Genomic DNA, 20,979 nt, shown 5'->3' with positions numbered 1-20,979 from the left:
TTCCCTGGAAGAGGCAAACCAGTGCTTTGAGTTTCCATTGCAGGAAAACTAGCGAGTAGTCCTGGCACTTCATGCAATCTGTCATTAGCATTGGACAGGGCTTGGAATACTGCTCCCAGGAAAGGACAGCCACAGGAACTAACCTTCCTCCTACACCCTACTTGTCCCATCTAATTATGTAGGGACACGGCTGCTAGAACAGGCTTCATGGGGACACAGCAAATTAGAGTGTTATTTCAGTGTTGTCACTGAATAGTTCAAATGTACCTTTAAAATACAACCATGGTACAAGTATAGTTTGTTTGATTACTGAGAGGATACACACATTTTCTTGCCTACAAGACAACTGAAACCACATTTTATAAAAATTAAGTTTTCATAATGCCCCATGCTTCCTTGTCATTATGGCATATCTCCTTTTGCATCCTCTGAAAATGCAGCCTTGAGACTAAAGTTTGCTCCCGATCTTCAGAACTGTGCCAGCATCAGTGAAGTTTCACGGTGACAGCTGGGGAAGAGTCACTGTGCACCACCCCTTAGCACAAGTTTATTCAGAATCACAGTTTTGCAGCTTTCCCACAGTATTCTAAATGTAAGACCCAAAAGCCCAAGTTGTCCACTGACTCTAAACCCATGAATTTAAACTCAATCCTGGGACGCATTTTTGTCTTAGCCTCAGCAGACCTAAAGTCGCAAGGACACACGTGCAAATAAAGAGTATACAGCCCATCCTCATTTCTGGGTACCACTCCCAGCCCTACAACAGTTGATCTCTGCGAGCAAATGCTACCTATTTCCAAAAGCAGAGCATCACTCACCTCTCCGTCTGTACTCCTCAGGTTCCATACTGATTCCTTCTAAAAGCGCCTCCACAAACCTGGGCCACGACCTTTCAGGAGCTGTGGGTAGTTTGGTCTGGTGCCCTGTTAGCTGCTTCACCCTTTATAGCTCCCTTTATCTCTCTCCCTTTATCCTGGAAAAGGTTTAACGTAGGCAGGTTATTGGTTATTGTTTATCTAACTCCTCCCAAGTGAGGGCTTTCACTGTCTCACATATGTTCTCATCTGTGCTCTTTTGATGTGTAAGATAGTGTATCTCTAAGAGGAGCTGCCTCTGCGCTAACCCTTCCCATTTTCAAACCATCTATCGGAAGTCTCACAGTAATCCATGTCATGAATATAAAACACAGTAACAGACTTGTGTGAGAGAAAGATCAAGGGCTTCTAAAACCAAAACCAAATAAAAGCAGCCATGTTACTCAAACACACCAAATTACCGTGCTAGCAGTAGTCATTAAAACAAGGCACCAACAATACATAAGAAATTTGACACTGCAGGTAGGAGCTTTTTTTTAAAAAAAATAAAATAAAATAAAATAAAAATCATAGGACTGAGTTTTCCCAAGAAGAGAGTACACTTGCAGTGCTACAAGTCTTCAGTCCCTATGCTGGTTGCTAGAAAGAAGGGAATTAAAATTATTGCCTGTTCCAGAACTGCAATGCAAACCAGCAATAATCCTCTTTGTGGACTTCCTGCCCTTTGGATCAGACCAGGTTACCCTGAAGGGTGATATTCCTCCACTGGTATCACCCTAGATGGCTGAGCTGGGAAAATATATATATTTTTTCCTACACTGTGCTTGCTCTTCTCACAGGAGATATGCGTAAGCACTAGGATTTGGTCCTGCATCTCCTGAATTCCTCCAAGCCCTCCACCTGGATTGTTCTCAGTTTGGACAGCCATGTAGATTCCCTCTTGTTCCAGTTTTAGGATCTCAAAACACATCCTGACCTGTCTTTGGTAGCATGACTTGACACTTTACTCAATGTTGAGTGTTTATCATCTCTTCACAAAGAAGGAACTCACTTGCTCTACAGTCATACCAGGCAGCCCTGGGAAAAAGAGAGAGGTAGGACTTATGGACTAAGCACCACAAGGAGAAATTATTCCATAGTACAACATACGCTTGCACTGTTTTTGCTATACCTCTATGTTCCTGCTTAGGGCTGGCCCAGATGGAGACAGGACACCAGGCCAGGCAGACTTGTCTGATACATGACAGCAGTTTCTCTGTTCTCATCATACAGAAGAGAACTGGCTGTCAGAGCAGCTTTGATTTTCTGCTTCATAACGCAGCCTAAACACTTTCATTATTCTAGAGAGTTCTAGACAGTTGTTACGTCTTTGTCCATAGCGTACGTCCTACAGAACGATGTGAAAACCTTTCCTAGTTTCTGCTATGATTAGATATTTGAGAAAGAACTGTTCCATAGATATGACAACGATGCTCTGATACACATACATCAGATTAATATACTGAAATAAAAAAATTGTTAAAAAAGGCATTGAAAGAGGAAGTGCAAGAAGTGCACAAAATGAACCATACCATACACATATTCATCTGCTTTATCTCACATTTCTCTGGAAACATTAGGGAAAAAAGAAATAACAAGCTGCCCACACACTCGGTATCAATTTACGAACCTCTCTTTACTTGGCTTTACTGCAAATGCTAGGGGGAACAAAGAAGGTGAAAAGGGGCTGGCACCGAGCACAGGACCAACTCAAAAAGAGCTGAGAGCTCCCAAAAAATTGTGATTCTAGCTTGTTACAAGTAACTAATACATCACTTAATATACGGACGCCTGCTCAAAGAAAGCTGGTAGCTAATTACAGTTATGATTTCAATTTGGAACAGCAAATAAGGAGCAATACTTTTAACACTGTTTTCAGAGCTAAACTACACAATAAATATTCCATGTGACATAAACCCAAGACCTTGTGCTCACAGCTGATCGTTTGATCACGTTGGTTTCTCGTTTTGTGCAGAAGAGAACAAACAGCAGGTCCTGTTCGGAACTAGAATAAAATAGGTGATAATGAATTACAGGTAAGGTAAATATTGCTGGCCATAAATAAATTTTTGTTATAGCTACCCTGCACTTGGAAGGATTTTGACACAGACAATGAGGAATAGAATATTTGCTCACAGGAAGCACAATGAATAGGAAAGGTTCTTTTCATTGTTTGCTACAAAGGTCTGTGCCGTCAAAACCGTGGGAAACTCTCCATTTGGACGTGAACATTACCACTATCACCGCTCAGCCTAACGCCGAATTCTTATCGTTACTAAGAGTTCACAGAGATTAAACTGTAGTTAAGTTTGTGGGATGTGAGGACACAAACACCATTTTGATCACAGAATAATTCAATTGGAGCAACGCCTAACCAACACATTTAACTTGACTAAGTGGTTCCTGCATTTACTAGTGACATAATGGAGAGTTTCTGGGGGGAAAAATAAAACAAAACAAAACAAAACACAAAACAAAACAAACAAAAAAAAAAACCCAACCCTAAAATATAGCAATTTCCAGTTAGTCACTGCACAAGGCTTGCTTCAAGTCCTAGTACCAGCTGAACATAATAATTCTTCTAAAACCCACCACCACAGATTTTACATTTTTTTATTATATTTTGATTATTTTCTGGTCAAATTTGCCAATTGGAATCAAATTTGCCAAACTTATACCGATACCAGGACAGTTAGGATTTTTTCCTAAACTCAAGTCAAAGTTTGAAGAAGGAAGATCTGACTTTGCATTGTATAACACAATTCTTTCCCCACACCTCCCTCCTACCTTTGAAGTCCGTTCTAAGCCTAAAACTGTTTTTTCGTATTTTTCTGAATGCCTAACACAGCACAGCTTTGACCTTCTAATGTGCACACAAAACAACTGAAATGGAATTGATTCTACACTACGTATATGTGGAAAAGATATTTAATTGTAAAATAGAAAAAGTAGGCCAGAGTACAGTTTTAAGGGTAATTCTTCTGTGTACAGTATAGGTAAACTAAACTTTTTGCTTAAGTTTATATAAACAATTCCATAAAAGCAGTGAAACATGGAACAACAAAGCAAAGCACAAAGAGCTTTATCTTACAAAAAAGGAATCTGCACAGTAGTTCAAAATTTAATGTAACACAGCACTGAACAATCTTAAGGCAGCTCAGTCTCAGCACAGGACTAGAAGCCAGGAACTCCTGAGATCTGTTCTCAGGTCTACCACAGATTCACGTGGTCTTGGGCCAGTCGTTTAACACTCCTTGTGTTGCGCTTATGCCAGTTATAAAATTGAGACAGTAACACTCACTCACCTGCCTCAGGCAGTACAGTAAGGGTTCTTTAAAAGGTTTTACAATGCTCTGAAGATGTAATGTGCTATATAAATCCTAAGCATAATAGATCACTGCACAGACACACACAAACACAGTATCACAGTGAAGAACAATGATGCTAGGTAAGTGCAGCATCACTACAACATAAAAAAATTACTTGTCCAATTGCATAATTAAAATGCAAAAGTCTGTTTAGAAAAAAATGTATCAGTGAAATAATTTCAAGGTTATTGGGGAAAACAGGTCAATAGGAATATTCTAAAAGAACTACTATTTGGGTTCCAGTGGAGACATTCTTTTCTACTCATTACTGAACTTTAAAATGTCTGTACAGGAAAACTGTAAGACACACAAAGTCAAGTTTCAATGCCTCCACTACCAAATTTTAAATTGCCTCTAATACGTAAATTATGATTTTTTTTTTGTTCTTTTTAATTACAAATTACATTCTTCCAAGAGATATACCATCCACAATAAAACTGGCTGCTAGCTTACTTCGAATGACCTATAGGCTAAACATTTTTCTCATAATTTTTCTCATCTTTGCTGAAAAATACCTATGCAAGATGTATGTATAGAAATTATAAAAACATGCAGCATATGTACAAACTGAAAAGTTTAAAAAATATTAGCTTCATATACATGTAAATCTACTTGGATATATCTGAAATTAAATATAAAAATTTCACCGCCTAAAATAAAAAAAACAAACCCAAAATGGTTTTCAGAGAATCTGAGACAACTACTTAAAGCTGTACAAAGATTTCCACCTGGAAATGTCTTATTCAGAGAAGTTTAAGTTGTTACCATGTAGAAATAACTGTTAATTCATTTTGTCATATAATTCATTTTCAAGTTGTCAGCTTAAATCAATATCACCCTTAAAACTGTTCTGTTTTTCAGAAGTTAGATTCATACTAAAATCAAAAATTTCACAAAAACATTGGCTTCTCGTGTTTCTGGATCCCTTCAAAAAGATTTATCAACTCATTTTGAAACTGTAAAAAAACCAACTATTTACAGTATTTAATTTTAAATATTTTTCACAATGTCTAAATTCAGAGTTTTTATGTTACAAGAAATTCATCAGAGCTCACGGCTTAAGTCCAGTTATCAACTTGTAGCATCTTCTCTATCATGTAATCCTGTGTCTGTACCTATACAGTGTACAGTTCAAGATTGTACTGCAGATTTGGGAAAGTAACAGGCTTTGTAGTATGTTCATTTTTTTTTATTAAACGGCTTCTTTATTAGTCTGGAGGCGGTTTATTGCCTCTAACTTCTGCCGATAAGCCTCTGCTTCTTGTTCTTTCTTTAGAAGCTGCTGACGATATTTTTGTGCTTCTCTGTTTGCCTCATCCAGCTGTTTCTGAAGAGTTTCTCTTTCCTATTAGAAACAGAACCAGCGAGATTTTGTCAAATACGTATCAAATACAAGTTAAAATGGCAAATTATTTTTTCTTTACATGTAGCTGAAGTGCTAGGGTATCACGTAGAAACTGTTCAGTTCTTACTCAGGCAAACCTATATGAATGCAGCTGTGTAAATCAGACATGAACTATCACCAGACAACTCCTTAAAATAAGGACTGAAGTGTAAATACAGTAAACCCAAATTTATTTAGCTGCAAAGGTACCAAGCAAGTCTTCATGGAAAAGGAGTGAAATAAAATAGTGGAAGTGTGGTGACCAAATACTAACATAACATATTAACACTTCTTCAATGATTCTACTCCTTTTGCTACTTTATTTATTTTTTTTTTAATCATCTTCCAATAGGATTGGAATCTAATCTAACAGGATGGCCCCATTCTGTTGTATTTCTAATCAGACAGTATAATCAAAACCAGTTACCTAACAGCAGTTTGCACTGGAAAGTGACAGCTGCCCACTAACGGAAATACACACATAGCTGGTTTCTAAACGAAGTGATTGATACTATGCAACCCAGAGGTATAATTACATCTCCAAGGACACTACATTTTTATGAATTAACAGGCATTTAGGCAGATAAGCTTTTTCAGTTCAAAAGTAACTTAAGACTCCATCCTGCACACAAGTTCATTGGGGATGGCTATAAAATGGTTTCCAAGCAAAATAATACGGGAAATGCCACTTCCTATGAAGGTGCCTTAGGAACTAAGGAGAATGTATTTCTATCTCCAGTGACGTAGGTACTGTCATTTTGTTTGATGCTGCACTGAGTCCAATTGAAAAAGCAATTTGCTTGGAAAATAGTTTTGCTTTGATCTTCAGCCAAATACCATTTCATTAAAGTGCATCATACTTTTATGAGTAAGGCAGTATTTGATTTTGAGTCATTCTTTCTACTGTAGTTAAGTAACCACAGGAGGGAGGTTGTTAGAGAAGCAAGCTATCTCCCAGAAAAACAAGATTCTTATCAAAAACCAAGGCCCAGTGAAAATGAGTTACTTTTTCACCTTATTCCCATCCCAGCAGTTCAGTATCACATTCCCATTCAATACCTCAAACAGTTGTTAGAATTTCTCCCCCCATAACAGCATCCCTATTCTTCACCTCTTTGATGCACTCACATATTTTCATGGTCAGAATCTGAAAATACAAAGTACTCTGCCTCCCTTCTACTTGGTACTGTTCTCAGTACTTGTCACAGTCACATTTAGCAGTCACATGCTGTGCTGAATGTGCTGGAATATACTGACACAGGTGATCAGATCATTGCTAACAGCAGCATCTGTATAGCAAAAACAACAGGTGAAGGAGAGATGTTATTTACAGGTTATGAAGACTAGCTCAGACACAGAACAGAACAAACTCCATTTAAGTGCAACTTGATTTTACACAGGGCTTGAAGAACAGGAGGAAGCTAGCTAGGGTTTGCTTCATTTGTAGCATGTGCTAATAAAATGAGAGCTCATCTGATCTTGCTTACTTCTGTGAAAAGGAAGTTCAGCTTTCACCTCTTAAAATTTGGATTCTGCTTTTTAAGCAGCTTTATGAATGGCCATCCCATGTAGCAACTAGACTGACAAATGCCACATGAACAACAGCTCACATCTCAAAGAAATACACCAGTGATGTTCCAGCATCAGTCCAACCCAAACATACTGCTCTTTCTGTAACTTAACTGTGTAGTGTAAGGAGAACCAACAGCTTATGTAAAACAGCCTCATGGAGGAGGAAGTTCGTGAAAAGAGCCACAAGACTTCTCAGGGAAGCAGTCAAAATAGTTGAACCTGCTACATGAGGTGAAAGCAATCCTTCCCTCTTGAAGGCACTCAGCTCTGGGATATACCAAGCTGGGCATTATTCATCTCATTAATTTGTCACATAAAAATTGCCAGAAATCTACTACTGGCATAAAGCAAAGCTGCTCTGTCTACTGGGTTGCAGAAGAGTAAGAACCACCAGTAGCTGACTGGCCAGTGGTTCTGCAGTGCATTACAAAAAGCAAGGCACTATCATAGCAAGTGCTACTATGGAGTGTGTGCAGACTACAAACACTTGGGGGTGGAGAGGTTCTCGGACCACATCTTATCAGTGTTTTACACGGAAGAGAGAAACAGAGCCACATACCCGTAAGGAGTACAGCACATTAAGGAAGGGATAGAAAAAAAGGAAAAAAAAAAAGTCTCAGCAGCAGAGACAAGAAGATAAAACCAGTATCTACCAGGCAGACTAGCAATTCAAAGCATATAGTTTAGTCCAGCAACTAATAGGTCTAGTTTTCAGACAGTCATTATCCTAAAGTAGAGTAAGTTAAGGAACTGAGGCCAAGTATACCACCTAACTAGGCAGTGGAAAGAAACCAATGCTTCTGGAGGAGCAATGCAGATCTACAGTGGACTGAACAGTGAAAACTGGATCCTTAACATCTAGGATACGGGGGATGACATTTGGTCTGTTAATTTCATCAAATTCAGAATCTTGGGGCATTCTTCAGAACACAACTGAAAGTGTTCTCATTATCTGAAGTCTTTTTGTATCAGTATAAAAACCTACTGAGGTAAAGATCTACTTAGAGGATCCTGAGTGCTCTTAAGAAATCTTCCATTTTATCAAGGAATGTTCTTCATTACATGTAACTTTTCTTAACAGTCTACATATTGACAATAGGAACACTCATAAGTAAAATAACCAAGCATTCTCTTTAACAACAGAAAAAGCCAGGAAATTAATTCACTAATGTAATTAATTTAAAATTATGATTTTTTTAGTCTAATGAAATTATTGTCCTGGTTCTAATGTGTGTCACATTTCAAACACGCAACATGGGAAAAAAAAATCACATTCAAGAACGAAAATAAAAATAACTGTATGTTAATGAATTATGCATGAAAATGAAAAACAGTATCTGTGTGACAGTTGGGGTTTTTTTGCTGCCATCCTATGTTTAAAATACCAAACTGTTTAGGAAAACTGCTATCACTCTTCAAGAGGAGCTGAAGACCCAAAAGAGAAAATCAAATAACACCACTACAGCTTTAGTGGTTCACAGGGAAGTTTGTCACCTCACATGAATAGAAGGATGTTCAACTTAAAAGACTTCCAAACTACAGTTAACTGTTCATATATAATGAATTTAAAAGAGCTGAAGAAAGCACTCTTAGCCTTGAATCAACTCTTTATAATGAAATAAAGGAATGAATCACCAGTGAGGCAAAGAAACCAAACAATAAAGGCTTTCAACATTTAAAAAATATTTTAATGAGGAGAGGGGGTCCCACTCCCTCCAAATTCAAGTAGCTACCACCTTCCATGATGATGAAATTTGAAGTGAACTGACTTTACAGGCACTTCTTTAATGTCCCTGGTACCAAAGTGGGGTAGCACCATACCCCTGTGAACCACAGTAAGGCTCCTGAAGTCAACCGGACTCCACACAGAGGCAGAGGCCTGCATGTGCATTTCCAGTTGTACAGGCAGGGACAAAGTCAGTCATCAAAACTTGCACTTAGAAGTAACAGATAAAGTAACTCATTTTAACCAGCTACTTTTCATATTTGATAAATGTTTTAAAAATATATAACTGAAACTGGTAATCCTCTTGAAAGATTTGTATTGTTATACCAATTATCTGTATAATTAAGAACAGGTCAGTTTAGTCCTTAGGAAATCTAGATTTTTTTTCTTCACCTAACAGAATTATTAAAATACTTAAGGAAACTTAATTTCCTTTGAGAATAATTCAGGCAGATGTTTAAAAGTGTGAACAAAAGAAATGCTTTTATTGTAGCAGTCATACATTTTAAAAAATGCAGCAAGAAAATGTCAACTGTCATGATAATCTGCGACCACGTGACCACAAAGCTGCAGAGGCCAAAAGTATTTGATATGACAACTTAGGGACAGAAAGGTGGGAATTATTATGAGACATGGATAACATATGGCACATACCATACAATAAAAAGTATTCAGTTAGGCACAATTCGATAATATGAACAGAAATTGGAGAATACAATCTTTGAATGAATGAAATACCATGAGATGACAAAATGAGAACTTACAGCCTAGTCAAGGCAACAGCAATTTTCATGAACTTTTGATCAAAACTGGTCAGCACAGTTAGAAGTAACAGAAGGAATGAGATGGTTGACCTATTGTGTTAATATAAAAAAAGCTACAATTTTAAATTGAACAGCTACATCTATTTGTCATATATAAAAAGAAAAGCTCCCTCAATGTTGTTAGGTTTTCCTCACTATAATTTAAAAAGAACAGGATGGTGCAAAGATCTGTAACAGCAAACTGTTCCACAATTAAAAAAAAAAAAAAAAGATAAAAATTGACACACATAGAATCTTACTGTTTCACATTTCCATTAACAGTTATCTAGATATCATGAATGGAAAGGAAACATTGTTAAAAATACAATCTCACAATCAGGACAAGCATGTGGTCATAACTGAAAGATGAGGGTACAGTACTCTCATTCACTGCTAGCGGAAAGAGTAAAGTTATTTGATAATGTATCGGTACCTAGTTATAAAAAATAGCTAGTGATCTTACAGGAAAAACAAAAAAATTAATTTATCATACTTAAACAAGCGTCACTTTTACGTGCATGACCAGAGGATGAAGCAAACAGCCCTCCTATACCCTTTTTACAACAACTTTGTGAAAGATGAATTTCAGTAACAGGGGAGACTGAACAAGTTATTATTTCACACACTCCATTCTGTGGTAACAAAGAAATTAAACTCTAAAACAATAAAAAACCCCACAAGCAGATATTCAGTCCTGAACACTCTGGTTAACACATATCACTTAATATACTCCTTACTTCTATTTCTGCAGACTCCACACGATTTTCAACAATCTCAATGCACTGTCTCTTCACTGGCGGTTCTTCGCTTATCACAGTTTCTTCAGCAATGTCTGTTGCTGGAACTGTTAATACTGAAAACACATTTGTACATATAAACACAGTTACTTCAAATAATATTTGCACTGTAGGAAAGTCATATAATTAAGTAATTTTATTAACAGCATTAAAATGCAAAAGACCTTCCCTTATGAAAATACAACTATATAATAAAGTGTATTAAAAAATCAGTACATGGAAAATTTACTAAAATTCTTTTGTTGCTGAGGTTTACAATAGTTAGCTGTCACTCTAACATTGCCATTTTTCACAGACTAAACAGACATGGAAGTGAACTGCAGCAGAGTCACCAGTCTGTCAGTTCTGTAACTTATATAGCAGACCATCTCTTTTATCATGTTCCTTAAGAAAATACCAAATACAAAACTGGTTTCTGATTTTGATTAATTATAACACCTTAGGTAATCTAATATCTAGTAGTTATTAACCTTAGAGGAAAAATAATTAGGGATCTAAAGAAATTGATAGTCTAATTTACTCATGCAACCATCTGGCAAACAAATGATGTAACTGTCACTTCAATTACTACCTACACACATTCATGCTTTCTGATAACTAGCTGTACTCGTTCAGACAGCCTGTGAACCAAATCATTTGTCTCCAGCGTACAACTCTTCAAGCTCCACACTGGGAGTCCTCATGAAGAAACCAGAGAAGGAATTATTTTTGTCTAAACAGTAGTGGTAGAGCATCTTTAAAAGAAACCACCCAAAACACATGCATGTCACAAAACAGCACTTATTACACTAGCAGCTTCCAAACAAAGTACATAGGGCCCAACAGGGCAATTTGTGTCCTCCTGGCTTCACTGGTTCTGCCACTGCTCCTCTAAAACCTCAAGCATGTAAGACTTGTCTCTTTTTCTGTTAAGAACACACTCCATGGGATTTGCACAGCTTGCTTCATGCATCAGATTTCTAAATCCAAGCTCCACCTCCCTGCAATATTTCCAGCAAGGCAACAGTGTAAGTATTGGAAAAAGGTGTTTGTTTTATTCCATATCCTAGTTTTCATAACAAGTTTGTAACAACTAAGCTTACTGGTGGCAAAGCAAGTAGTTATCACTTTTCCTTTAAACGTCTTCCAGCCAGTTCAGCAACTCTTCCATTCCTTCTCCTAATGCAGAGACTCAGCTGACATGTGGTAACTCACTGGACTGCAGCAGCTCATGTGTCTGAGCCTTCCGCAGTATAGAAATTCAAAGATGTATTTAAATTGATAATTACACAAAATTGCCCAACCTATTTGCATCTAACAATTTATTATTATTCCTATAACTAAAATAGTTCCTCAAGCTCGAACCATAGAAGTTTCCACTCACCTTGCTGTCCATCTGGCATGGTCACAATGATTGGTTGCCCTATTCCACTGGTTGGAATCGAATGCAAATTATCAAGCTGAATGCCGTCTGTAACTATAGTAATAACTTGCTGACCTCCAGAACTGACAACCTGCTGAATAGCACCATCCACAGATTCTGCAGTCACAACCTCTTCTGTGGCCACAACTATCAACAGATTAGTAAAGAAATTAAGTCAGTCAAAATTAATCTTTATGATATCAAATGCATTTTAGTGTAGCTGAGAAAAAATTTCTTCCACGTCTTTTAAAATTTGATCCCTCCCCACTCCCCAATTAATGCATTACTACATATTATATTGTTAATAAAAATCATTCACCACGCCAACAAAAAGCACTAACATTTTGAAATATACATGCAAATCTATCCTGGTTTGTCTTGCTCAATATAATAATTTTTTTTTAATTTAGCATGTTTCCTAACAGATACACCCCACTCAAAACTGATGCTTTGGGTTCAGTGTTAACATGGCAGCAAGAACACTGTACACAAGATGGACTGAGTTATGCTAACAGTGGAATAAAATTTAAAAAATAAATTAAAAATTAAACTTGAAATACTAGCTTGAAACTATTCCTTAACCAGTGCCTTGTCAGGTGCACCTCAGGACTCAGGCTTGATTTCTCTGCTTACCATAATGGTCTTCAAGACAGTAACCGACTGAAGGACCTCTAGAAAATCTTTAAGTTTTGTCTGCACTACATGGATACTTCAAACACAACCACAACTTTATTTATTACACAAAATATGAAACAGGACTAAAGGGAAAGTTCTGCAGGGTTGACATTTTCACACCTTTGAAGAAGATAGATAAAGCTAAAAAATGTAAAATAAACACTGTATGTATATAATTTTATAAGTAAAAGTAAAAATAAAAAAATCCAAGCTCAACTAAACATTTCAAATTCATGATTCAATAATGAGTATACAGCAGTGGACTCTCACAGTTCTACATCTACAAATCAAGATAAAATAAGGGAAAGCCTGTGTTCAGAACTACAACACATACCACAGCTGGCACTATACGCTGTAACTGGGGTCTCACACTACCACCCTTATTTTTTAAAACAAGATACTGAGACAAAGAGCAAGATGACTAGTAGCACAATCAAATAATTCCAAGCACACCAAGTCTGTATTTTATTTTCAATTTGTCAAAATAAAAGCAAATGCTTTGATTTAAATAACAGACATTAGAGTGCTCTCTATCTAGAGAGATGAAATTAAAACCCTATAGACTGTTGTGATGTTCAAGATGAGAGAAGGCAGATAAAATCCTGAAGCTTTCATCTTTTAAGTTAATTACAACATAACACACACACAAATAATGACTGCAGTCATTGCCTTCTGAACATCTTTATGTTCAGAGATTACGGTCCTATAGCACTGCTTAAATATTCACAGAGTGTTTATTCAGTAAACCAAAACAGTAAGTCCTACATGAGTAAGTGGTGTTGAATTGAACTTGATTTGGCTTCCAAGTGCAGGCTCAGCAGTAACAAAGACCACTGTCACAAAAAATTGCAAGTGCCAATACTAGCTGCTGTGGCAAAAAGCTCTGATCTTTTCGTTTCAAACTCCATGTTGGGCTTTTAGCTCTGGAAAGAAACATTATTAGGACTTCTGCAGACCTTGAAAGAAAAATGAAGATTTTTTTCTAAAAAGAAGTTATTCGATAGAAAAGAAAAATGTCCTTATTTCTTCCTTGCTCTCCTTCCTTATTTATATCCATAAAATTACTAGTTACCACAGTACTTCACATACTGAAGGAAAGCTGAAGTCATTTAAAACAGCAGCACTATTATTTTCAAGAATCTCTGTATTCACATGCACTATTTTCTTCTGCAGAGTGTGCAGGGGGCAACACCTGCACTTGCAGTAAGACACATGCCTAGTTCCAACACACACACACCAAATACTGCATTCCAAATACACATCTTAAATCAGATTTTTCTCTAATCCAACTCTAAGTTCCTTACATACATTATGCACCACATTTGTACATACCATCCATGTCCTCATACACACTTTGAGTAACAATTAAAAAAAGCATGATTCTATTCAGCCCCAGTGAGAAGCACCTTTCTTTCTTTGGTTTTACAGAAATGATGTGTTTTTAACTCTAAGACATGAGGAACTAGGGAGAAGAAATCAGGGTAAAGTTAACTTGGAAAGAGGAGAAAAACCTAGACAGAAACAACATAAAAGGCAGAACCTCAGTGCTTTGTCCAAGTTTTTACAGTCTTAAACACAGGAGATTAAATACAAGGGAACAGCCCAAACTAGAATTCTCAATCCTAGAATTTTAGAGAAATGGATCTTTTACAAGATGAGCACAAAGAGAAGGAGGTGTTTTTATTATTTTTGTTTTCTTGAACACACTTAGTACTGATGCACAGGTGACAAAATCTGCTTTTGTATTCTTTACACTTTATAAACTACCAAAGGAGTAAGAACCCAGGAAATATTTTGCAGACAGTAAGATGCTGCAAGATTGCCCGCACTTCTGCAAAAAAATCAAAGCAGAAAAACTGAAATAAACAAGGATTAGGTCCAATGCATGCTGCGTTACTGAAGGTGGGGTGCATCAAGACTTCAAGATTATTCCTTCCTGCCTGTCACCTCCTGCCTCCTCTCTAATAATTTTTACCTTCAGTGGCTGACTGACATGTAACATAGGTTACACTGCATGGGTAGGGCCATGAAACACGAGAACACTTGGTTAGTTACCAAAGTCTACTACTGAGTCCTCAATACACATCTAATGCTCCGTAATCCCATGCAATCCCATCTCATTTCTCTCTCCTACAATTAGATCTGAGTTTCATTGGAATATATTAATTGATTGAAAACAGCAGCACCTTCTTCTGTAATGAAAGGCACTGCATTCTGGTTTTTCAGCATCCCAGCACTTGACCTCCCAAGTGCTAGTTCTACCTGATTTTTTATGCAATGACAAGATATTAATATACCTCATAACTGGAAAATATGGTCTGAAACATAAATTCAGTGGTATCCTCTTATAAAGTAACCTTCAATAATTCAAACACTTTTGATCACATTTTAACTTTATTGTAGATGGTATTACAATTTGCTTAAATTATAAAAGGAAATATTTTCCTTGCTTATGCCTCCCTTTCTCAAACCTGTTAGTGGTAATGACTAGTCTTTATAATCCACCTTGATGGTGTAAGACTCTTGACTACCAATTCACAGAATTCTTTCTTTACTTTGCACGTTGTAATGAACAAAAGCAAAAAAGTACACAAAGCAAACACTACATTATTCAGAAAGAATGGAGAAAAGATATCCGGGATAACTTGCAGAATATGGAACCTTGACCAAGTTTTTTTTTCAGACACAGTAGTAACTTGCAAAGATCCATGGGGCAGGGGTGAAGGGGTTTTGTCTTAAGAAAGAGGAATGCAAAACTTGAGAACTTGGGGCAATGGAATTCCTTGTGCCTTTCTGGCTTCTTGTCATGGGCCTTATGGAATAAGGGTGTGCACACAGCTGCAGTGAGGGCTGCAGGCCACTTCTTCCTCGGAGAACAATAATGCATCGCTGGGCTTACATTTACCTGAAGCGCCGTGACAGCACACCAGCCAGAAGTGGGACATACTCATCACTACATACAGTTATAAATGCAAGCAGAATGTCTCAGTGATGAAAAGACATACCACAGACATTCTAATGGGCAAACTGCACATTAAGATCACCAAATATTCTTGTGCCTTTTGGGTGAAAGATTAAGAAAACCGCTGACAAAAAAGCACATGCAAACAACACTGGGTGCATTTCCCAATATTTAACAGAAAGGAATACTCAAACAAAACATTCTCCCACCAAATCCAACTAGACTGTATGCAGACAAAGATGTAAATTCAATCTCCTAAATTATGTTTGCTTTCAGCAAGATGAATGCTACTCACATTAGGCCCAGGAACCTTATTAAGAAATAATTGTACATATGAATCTGGCAACCTTCCAGGTGAAAGTAAAGGAAAAATTTTGTTCAAGCTGAAAAAAGGAAGACTGTAATCTCATTTCTGTATGGACCGTTATCTCCAAAAGCGCTGGTTATATGTCCTTTTAGTTTATTAAATGAGGTTAAACGACTTAGCTCTCTAACCTGGTGTTTCTGAAGAATTAGACAGTGGAGCTGATGCTTCTGCTAAAGCTGCCAATGTGGCTAATACTGATGTCGATGAATTTCCAAACTGTACAGTAGACACTCCTGTTTCTTCTAGTAGGAGTAAAAAAAAAAAAAAAAGTTAGCAGATAAATTTAAAACCAGTGAAGTCCTTTTTTTATTATTATTATTATTGCACTGAAGCTTCTAACACACACTCTCTTCTCAGAAACGTTCTGCTAAACCAAAGCGCTATTCTGAAGGCAAAGTTTTTAAGCAAATACAATTTCTGATAATTTATCTCTGTGAAGACTTGTTGTTTTAAGTACCTGGATATTTACAACAAATAGGAAAAAAAGAACCAAACAACAAAACAAAACAAAAAGCACTGAAGAGGAACATGTTTAACTACTCTGTTCTTACCACCATTTTTCTTTGAGCCTTTTCACTAAGTGGTGAAAAGTCAATTAGAGTATAACATCCCAGTAGCTACCCTATAGGCACCTGAATACCTTTTCCATTTGATGTATGTGCAGAAGATACCAGACCTGTTAGGTGCATCACCCCTCCAGGTCCTATGATGAACTGCGGTGTTGCTGCATGTATCGTCACAGTGTCTGGACTCTCTGGATTCGTATTGATTTGGTTCTGCATGGCAATCTAGGAGACAAAGGAAGTAATATCATTCCAATTGTAGGTATACAGAAGTTATTTGCCTTGCAAGAACTAGAATTATTGCACATTGCACTCAAACAGGGAGGATCTCCCCTGTTATCTAGTCATGCAGTATACACACATTGTGTCACATCTTGTGCTCTGTGTAAGAACATGAGAAACATTTTTCAGGCTGAAATCTAAAGACAAAAAATCTGTTGAAGTGAAAGAATAATGACACACCACTACTTCTCCTTACCATTTATTGTACACAAATAGGACCATATAAAGACAAGGCTCTTTTGTAGATGCACAAGCTCATGTATTGAAAAAAAGAGGCCTGAAGAACCAAGACTGCGGTGGCAGCTACTTGCCATGAAAATCAGCTCTGATAGCTTAGTAATTGCCATGAATTGTAGATGCCATTCTTCTTTTTATCTTTCTTTGAAACATTTTTTACTTTTATTTACTATATCCTTTCTGCAATGAAGAGAAGGCTAAAAGAACAGACCAGAAATTCATACAGTTCAAGGGGAACAAGAGATTTACACAGTGGCATAATGGTATTTTGCATTTGCTTTTTATTCTTTTCTCAATAATACTTAGCACTTCATTTGCCTTTAAGAACACCTTTACATGGAAGTATCTGTTATAATCTGGATCCCAATCACTGCTCCAACAATTCAATCCTAGTTTTTCTAATTCAGGAAAAACTGCCATCTCTTCTCTCCTAATCTCCAACTGTTAGGAAATTAATATCCATATATGAAGCTAATTGAACACTAGGATGTAGTCCAAACATACTGACAGAGCAGGGAGTTAAGTTTTACACCTTGCCTGTGAAGACTCCACCTGGTCCTGTGTGCTGTAACACTCAAATTTAAGAAAATAAAGCATATTTATCCTTGACTTCGTGGTGAAAAATACTCTTCGGACAACTAATGTTTACTAACACTAATCTCATTTCCATGTCATGAACTAGACTGGACTTTAGCATTATCAGTCAATATGGTCTCACGGCTGCTATATTAAAAGCTTGGTTTATCCCATGTACAAGTACTTTGCTGTAAGTTCCCTTAACATCATGAATCAAAAGTTACCTGTAATATTTCTGCGAGGTCTTCATTTCCATTGTCTACTGCAATATCTAACGCCGTTTTGCAAAATTTACTCTGAGCATGAACATCTGCTCCGTACTTTATTAAGAGTTCTACAACTTCTTGGTGGTTATGTTCAGTAGCCCAGTGAAGTGCAGTCATTTTGAGCATGTCCTTCGCATTGACATCAGCACCATGCTACAAACAAGATCATCACTATGTCATTAGCAGTATCTGAATTAAATAATGCTGGTCACAGAATGAAGCCCCAGATTGTCTTTCTCTAGCAGTAATGTCCTGTTATCTTACATTTACAGATTTATTAAAAGTACTTCAATCTAACTACCAAATAAATTATTTACCTCAAAGGATTAAAGACTCTCAAAAAATATAAATCTTGGTTCCAAAATCTGTTACTCAGACAATGTCAAATTAGGATGCAGTTCTTATTTTGAAACAGCAATAAACAATTCACCTGAAATCTTGATGATTTTAATGCTAAAATAAATTACAGTTTAATAGGAAAACAAAGGACCCAATGCACACAGCATAAATATTCATATCATTTCAATGTTGGTTTCATGACTAAAAGGAAACTGCAAATCTCTGATCATAAAGCATTGTAATATCCCCGGCTCAGGCCTTGTTTCAGCAGTCTTTACCTTAAGTAAGACTTCTACTATGCTGGCATGGCCTTCTGATGCTGCCATATGTAATGGAGTTCTGTCCACTTTGGTTCTGGCATCCCGACTTACACCTGCGCGCAGCAACACTTCTGTTGTTGAGTAGTGTCCATACTGTGCTGCTAGATGAAGTGGAGATGTTCCCAACTGTAATGTAACAGAAAAGTGGAGTTTTAACAGATGTCAATATAAACTGTTATTTCTTATTCTGGAGCTATCAAACTCAGGTGTCAGGTCACAACTTCAATATTATTTTCCTTTGTAGTCCAAAGGAAAGAAGCTGTTGGGGCTTTTACAGAGTATGAAGAGGGTATTATTCCCCCCAATAATCACAACACACTAAAAACACTTCACTGGAAACAACTTTTTGAGGCCTGTGCTATGTTTTTTCTGTCTTTTTTAGGTGTGATGTTTCGAGGGGCCTAATCCCATTTTTAGCATTGGTCAACATGCCATGCCAACATTGGAAGGGACCCCAGAAGTTAAGTCCAACCTTCTGCTCAAAACAGAGTCAACTTGAAAGTCAGTTCACCAAGTAGATTAAGGCTCTTAAGGGCTTGTAAATACCCTAGAATTTTAGGTACCTGACCTCCCTATTCAACCCATTAAAAAACAGGCACCTTCAAAAGACAACTCAAAGCCCCTGTATCAGGGAACTCTCAGCTGCACACATTGGGTAGTTGGGACTGCTTTCTTAATTCAGACCTCTTACTATACTAAATGCATAAACACAATAACTAGAAGGATGACTGCTGCTTTCTCCCATTAAGCATTTCAAAGTTATTCTTAAAAGCCACCAGAACAAGCTCATTCACAGTCTGTTACTAAAATCAGTAGGAAGTCGTATGAAGAAATAGACAATTTTAATTTTGAATTAGACATTAGCTCATGTGACTGCAGAATTCCCAGAAAAAAACTCCCAAGGCTTGCAATATAAAAGCTTAATGTAATAATACTTTTTTCTTCTTCAGGTGACAAAAGTAAGAGGCTTTACACTACCAAAGTTTTCATTACCCAATCTGTGGTAAAAGGTGCTCCATTTGCCATCAAAATGCGAACTTCGTCATCTTGACCTGCTCGTGCAGCTTCTAAAAGTTTCTTTCCCAAATCTACTAGTGACATCTAGTGAAGGACATAAAGGAACATAAAGAAAAAATAACAACATTAATACTATTCTAAATACAAAAATGCCACTGTAATTCTTTAAATTATTATTTCTGAACTACTCTGAAAAGTTCAAAAACTGGAGTTGGTATTTTAGCCATGAGAACAAGCTTTATTGATTGCAATAAGCAGCTTGATTTTAGAATTACTTTTGTCAGCCAAACAGAACTGACACAGGGGTGAAGATTTCAGTATCATGCCTTAACCACAGTAGCTGCAAAGTTATATCAAACTAAATTTAAACTGAACTGGATTAACATTTCTTACAGGAGAAAGTGGTTTAGAACTTCTCACCTGATACTGCAACCTTCTGCAGCTCTGTCCAGCTTTCAAATAGCACTACATCACGGCTGCTATGCCACGCACCCAAGGCATTACGTTCGCCTATCCAAAATGCCTGTGCATACTGAGACATTCAGGCATTTAGACAGATAAGAAACACCTTTCTGACATTTCGTCACCACCACGGCTTTGTATTGTTCATTCCAAAATATAATTTCTGTACTCCTAGCTACAAAATGATGCAGTAAGCATACACTATTGTACTATTTGCATCAGATATGTGAACCAAAACGTCTGTCTGAAAACAAATATTAGTACCTGTTTCAACTGTCTAGTTACTAAAAACCCATTCAGTGCAAAATTTTGATTGAGACATGACCAAGATAGAATCATAGAATCATTAGGGTTGGAAAAGACCTGAAAGATCAAGTCCAACTGTCAACCCAACACCACTATACTCACTAAACCTTGTCCTGAAGTGCCACGTCTACACATTTTTTTAACACATCTAGAGATCGTGACTCAACCACTTCCCTGGGCAGCCTGTTCCAATGCTTGACCACTCTTTCAGTAAAGAAATTTTTCCTAATATCCAATCTAAACTTTTGTTCTGGGCTCAGCTGTGTAACACTGACACAGCGATTAAGATAAAAGCTGAGAAACTTCCACGTCTTTATCTAAACTCCCTTTTACAGCACTCCAAGTTCCATATAATACAGAGCATGCAAAACTATACATACCTCAGTGTCATTTGTCTATGTTGCTGTTCCATCAAAGATTTCCTGGTAAACCTTCTCAAACCCACTCTATTCCATACTTGCTATTAAATTTGTGCAGTTAAAAAAAAACCCTAAAAACTAAATCACAACTCATGCTACTAACCAAAATATACCATTAATGTTTTAGTTCCTATGCCTGTGTTTTCCACTACCAGGATGCTAAGAATGGAATTAATTTCATCAGTTTGCTTTCCAGTTACAAGCAAAGTTAAGCCTGTATTACTAATAACAGGAGTTGCAAGGCCATGCAGTCAATTTCTTACACAGAGTTAGGGTGTATCA

At 37.0% G+C, this 20,979-nt stretch overlaps 2 protein-coding genes across 3 annotated transcripts in view; both read right to left on the bottom strand.

The window, feature by feature from the left end:
• Positions 1 to 1,785, bottom strand: part of HDC (histidine decarboxylase) — an 11,200-nt gene extending 9,415 nt beyond the window's left edge. The window contains exon 1 of the mRNA XM_010177951.2: positions 1,559 to 1,785. Coding sequence (XP_010176253.1) covers positions 1,559 to 1,785 — 227 coding nt within the window. The remainder of the gene's footprint in view (positions 1 to 1,558) is intronic.
• Positions 1,786 to 3,766: 1,981 nt separating this feature from the next.
• On the bottom strand, positions 3,767 to 19,594 carry GABPB1 (GA binding protein transcription factor subunit beta 1). Of its 2 annotated transcripts, none has more exons than XM_010177950.1 (8): positions 19,487 to 19,594; positions 18,452 to 18,619; positions 17,793 to 17,987; positions 16,587 to 16,698; positions 16,039 to 16,152; positions 11,868 to 12,053; positions 10,445 to 10,560; positions 3,767 to 5,567 (listed from the first exon to the last, which is right to left on the bottom strand). In XM_010177950.1, exons 1-8 carry the CDS (start codon positions 19,592 to 19,594, stop codon positions 5,415 to 5,417), a joined length of 1,152 nt encoding a protein of 383 aa, XP_010176252.1. In that variant the 3' UTR covers positions 3,767 to 5,414. The 2 variants fall into 2 exon arrangements, with proteins under 2 accessions (XP_010176252.1, XP_010176251.1); XM_010177949.1 differs by having other exon boundaries at positions 3,773 to 5,567; positions 16,551 to 16,698.
• Positions 19,595 to 20,979: the final 1,385 nt, after the last annotated feature.

This window comes from Antrostomus carolinensis, unplaced genomic scaffold (assembly GCF_000700745.2).
Source record: "Antrostomus carolinensis isolate BGI_N321 unplaced genomic scaffold, ASM70074v2 scaffold28561, whole genome shotgun sequence".
Taxonomy (NCBI): domain Eukaryota; kingdom Metazoa; phylum Chordata; class Aves; order Caprimulgiformes; family Caprimulgidae; genus Antrostomus; species Antrostomus carolinensis.
The sequence above is the reverse complement of the archived record's forward strand: the minus strand, read 5'-3'. Positions and strand labels throughout refer to the sequence as shown.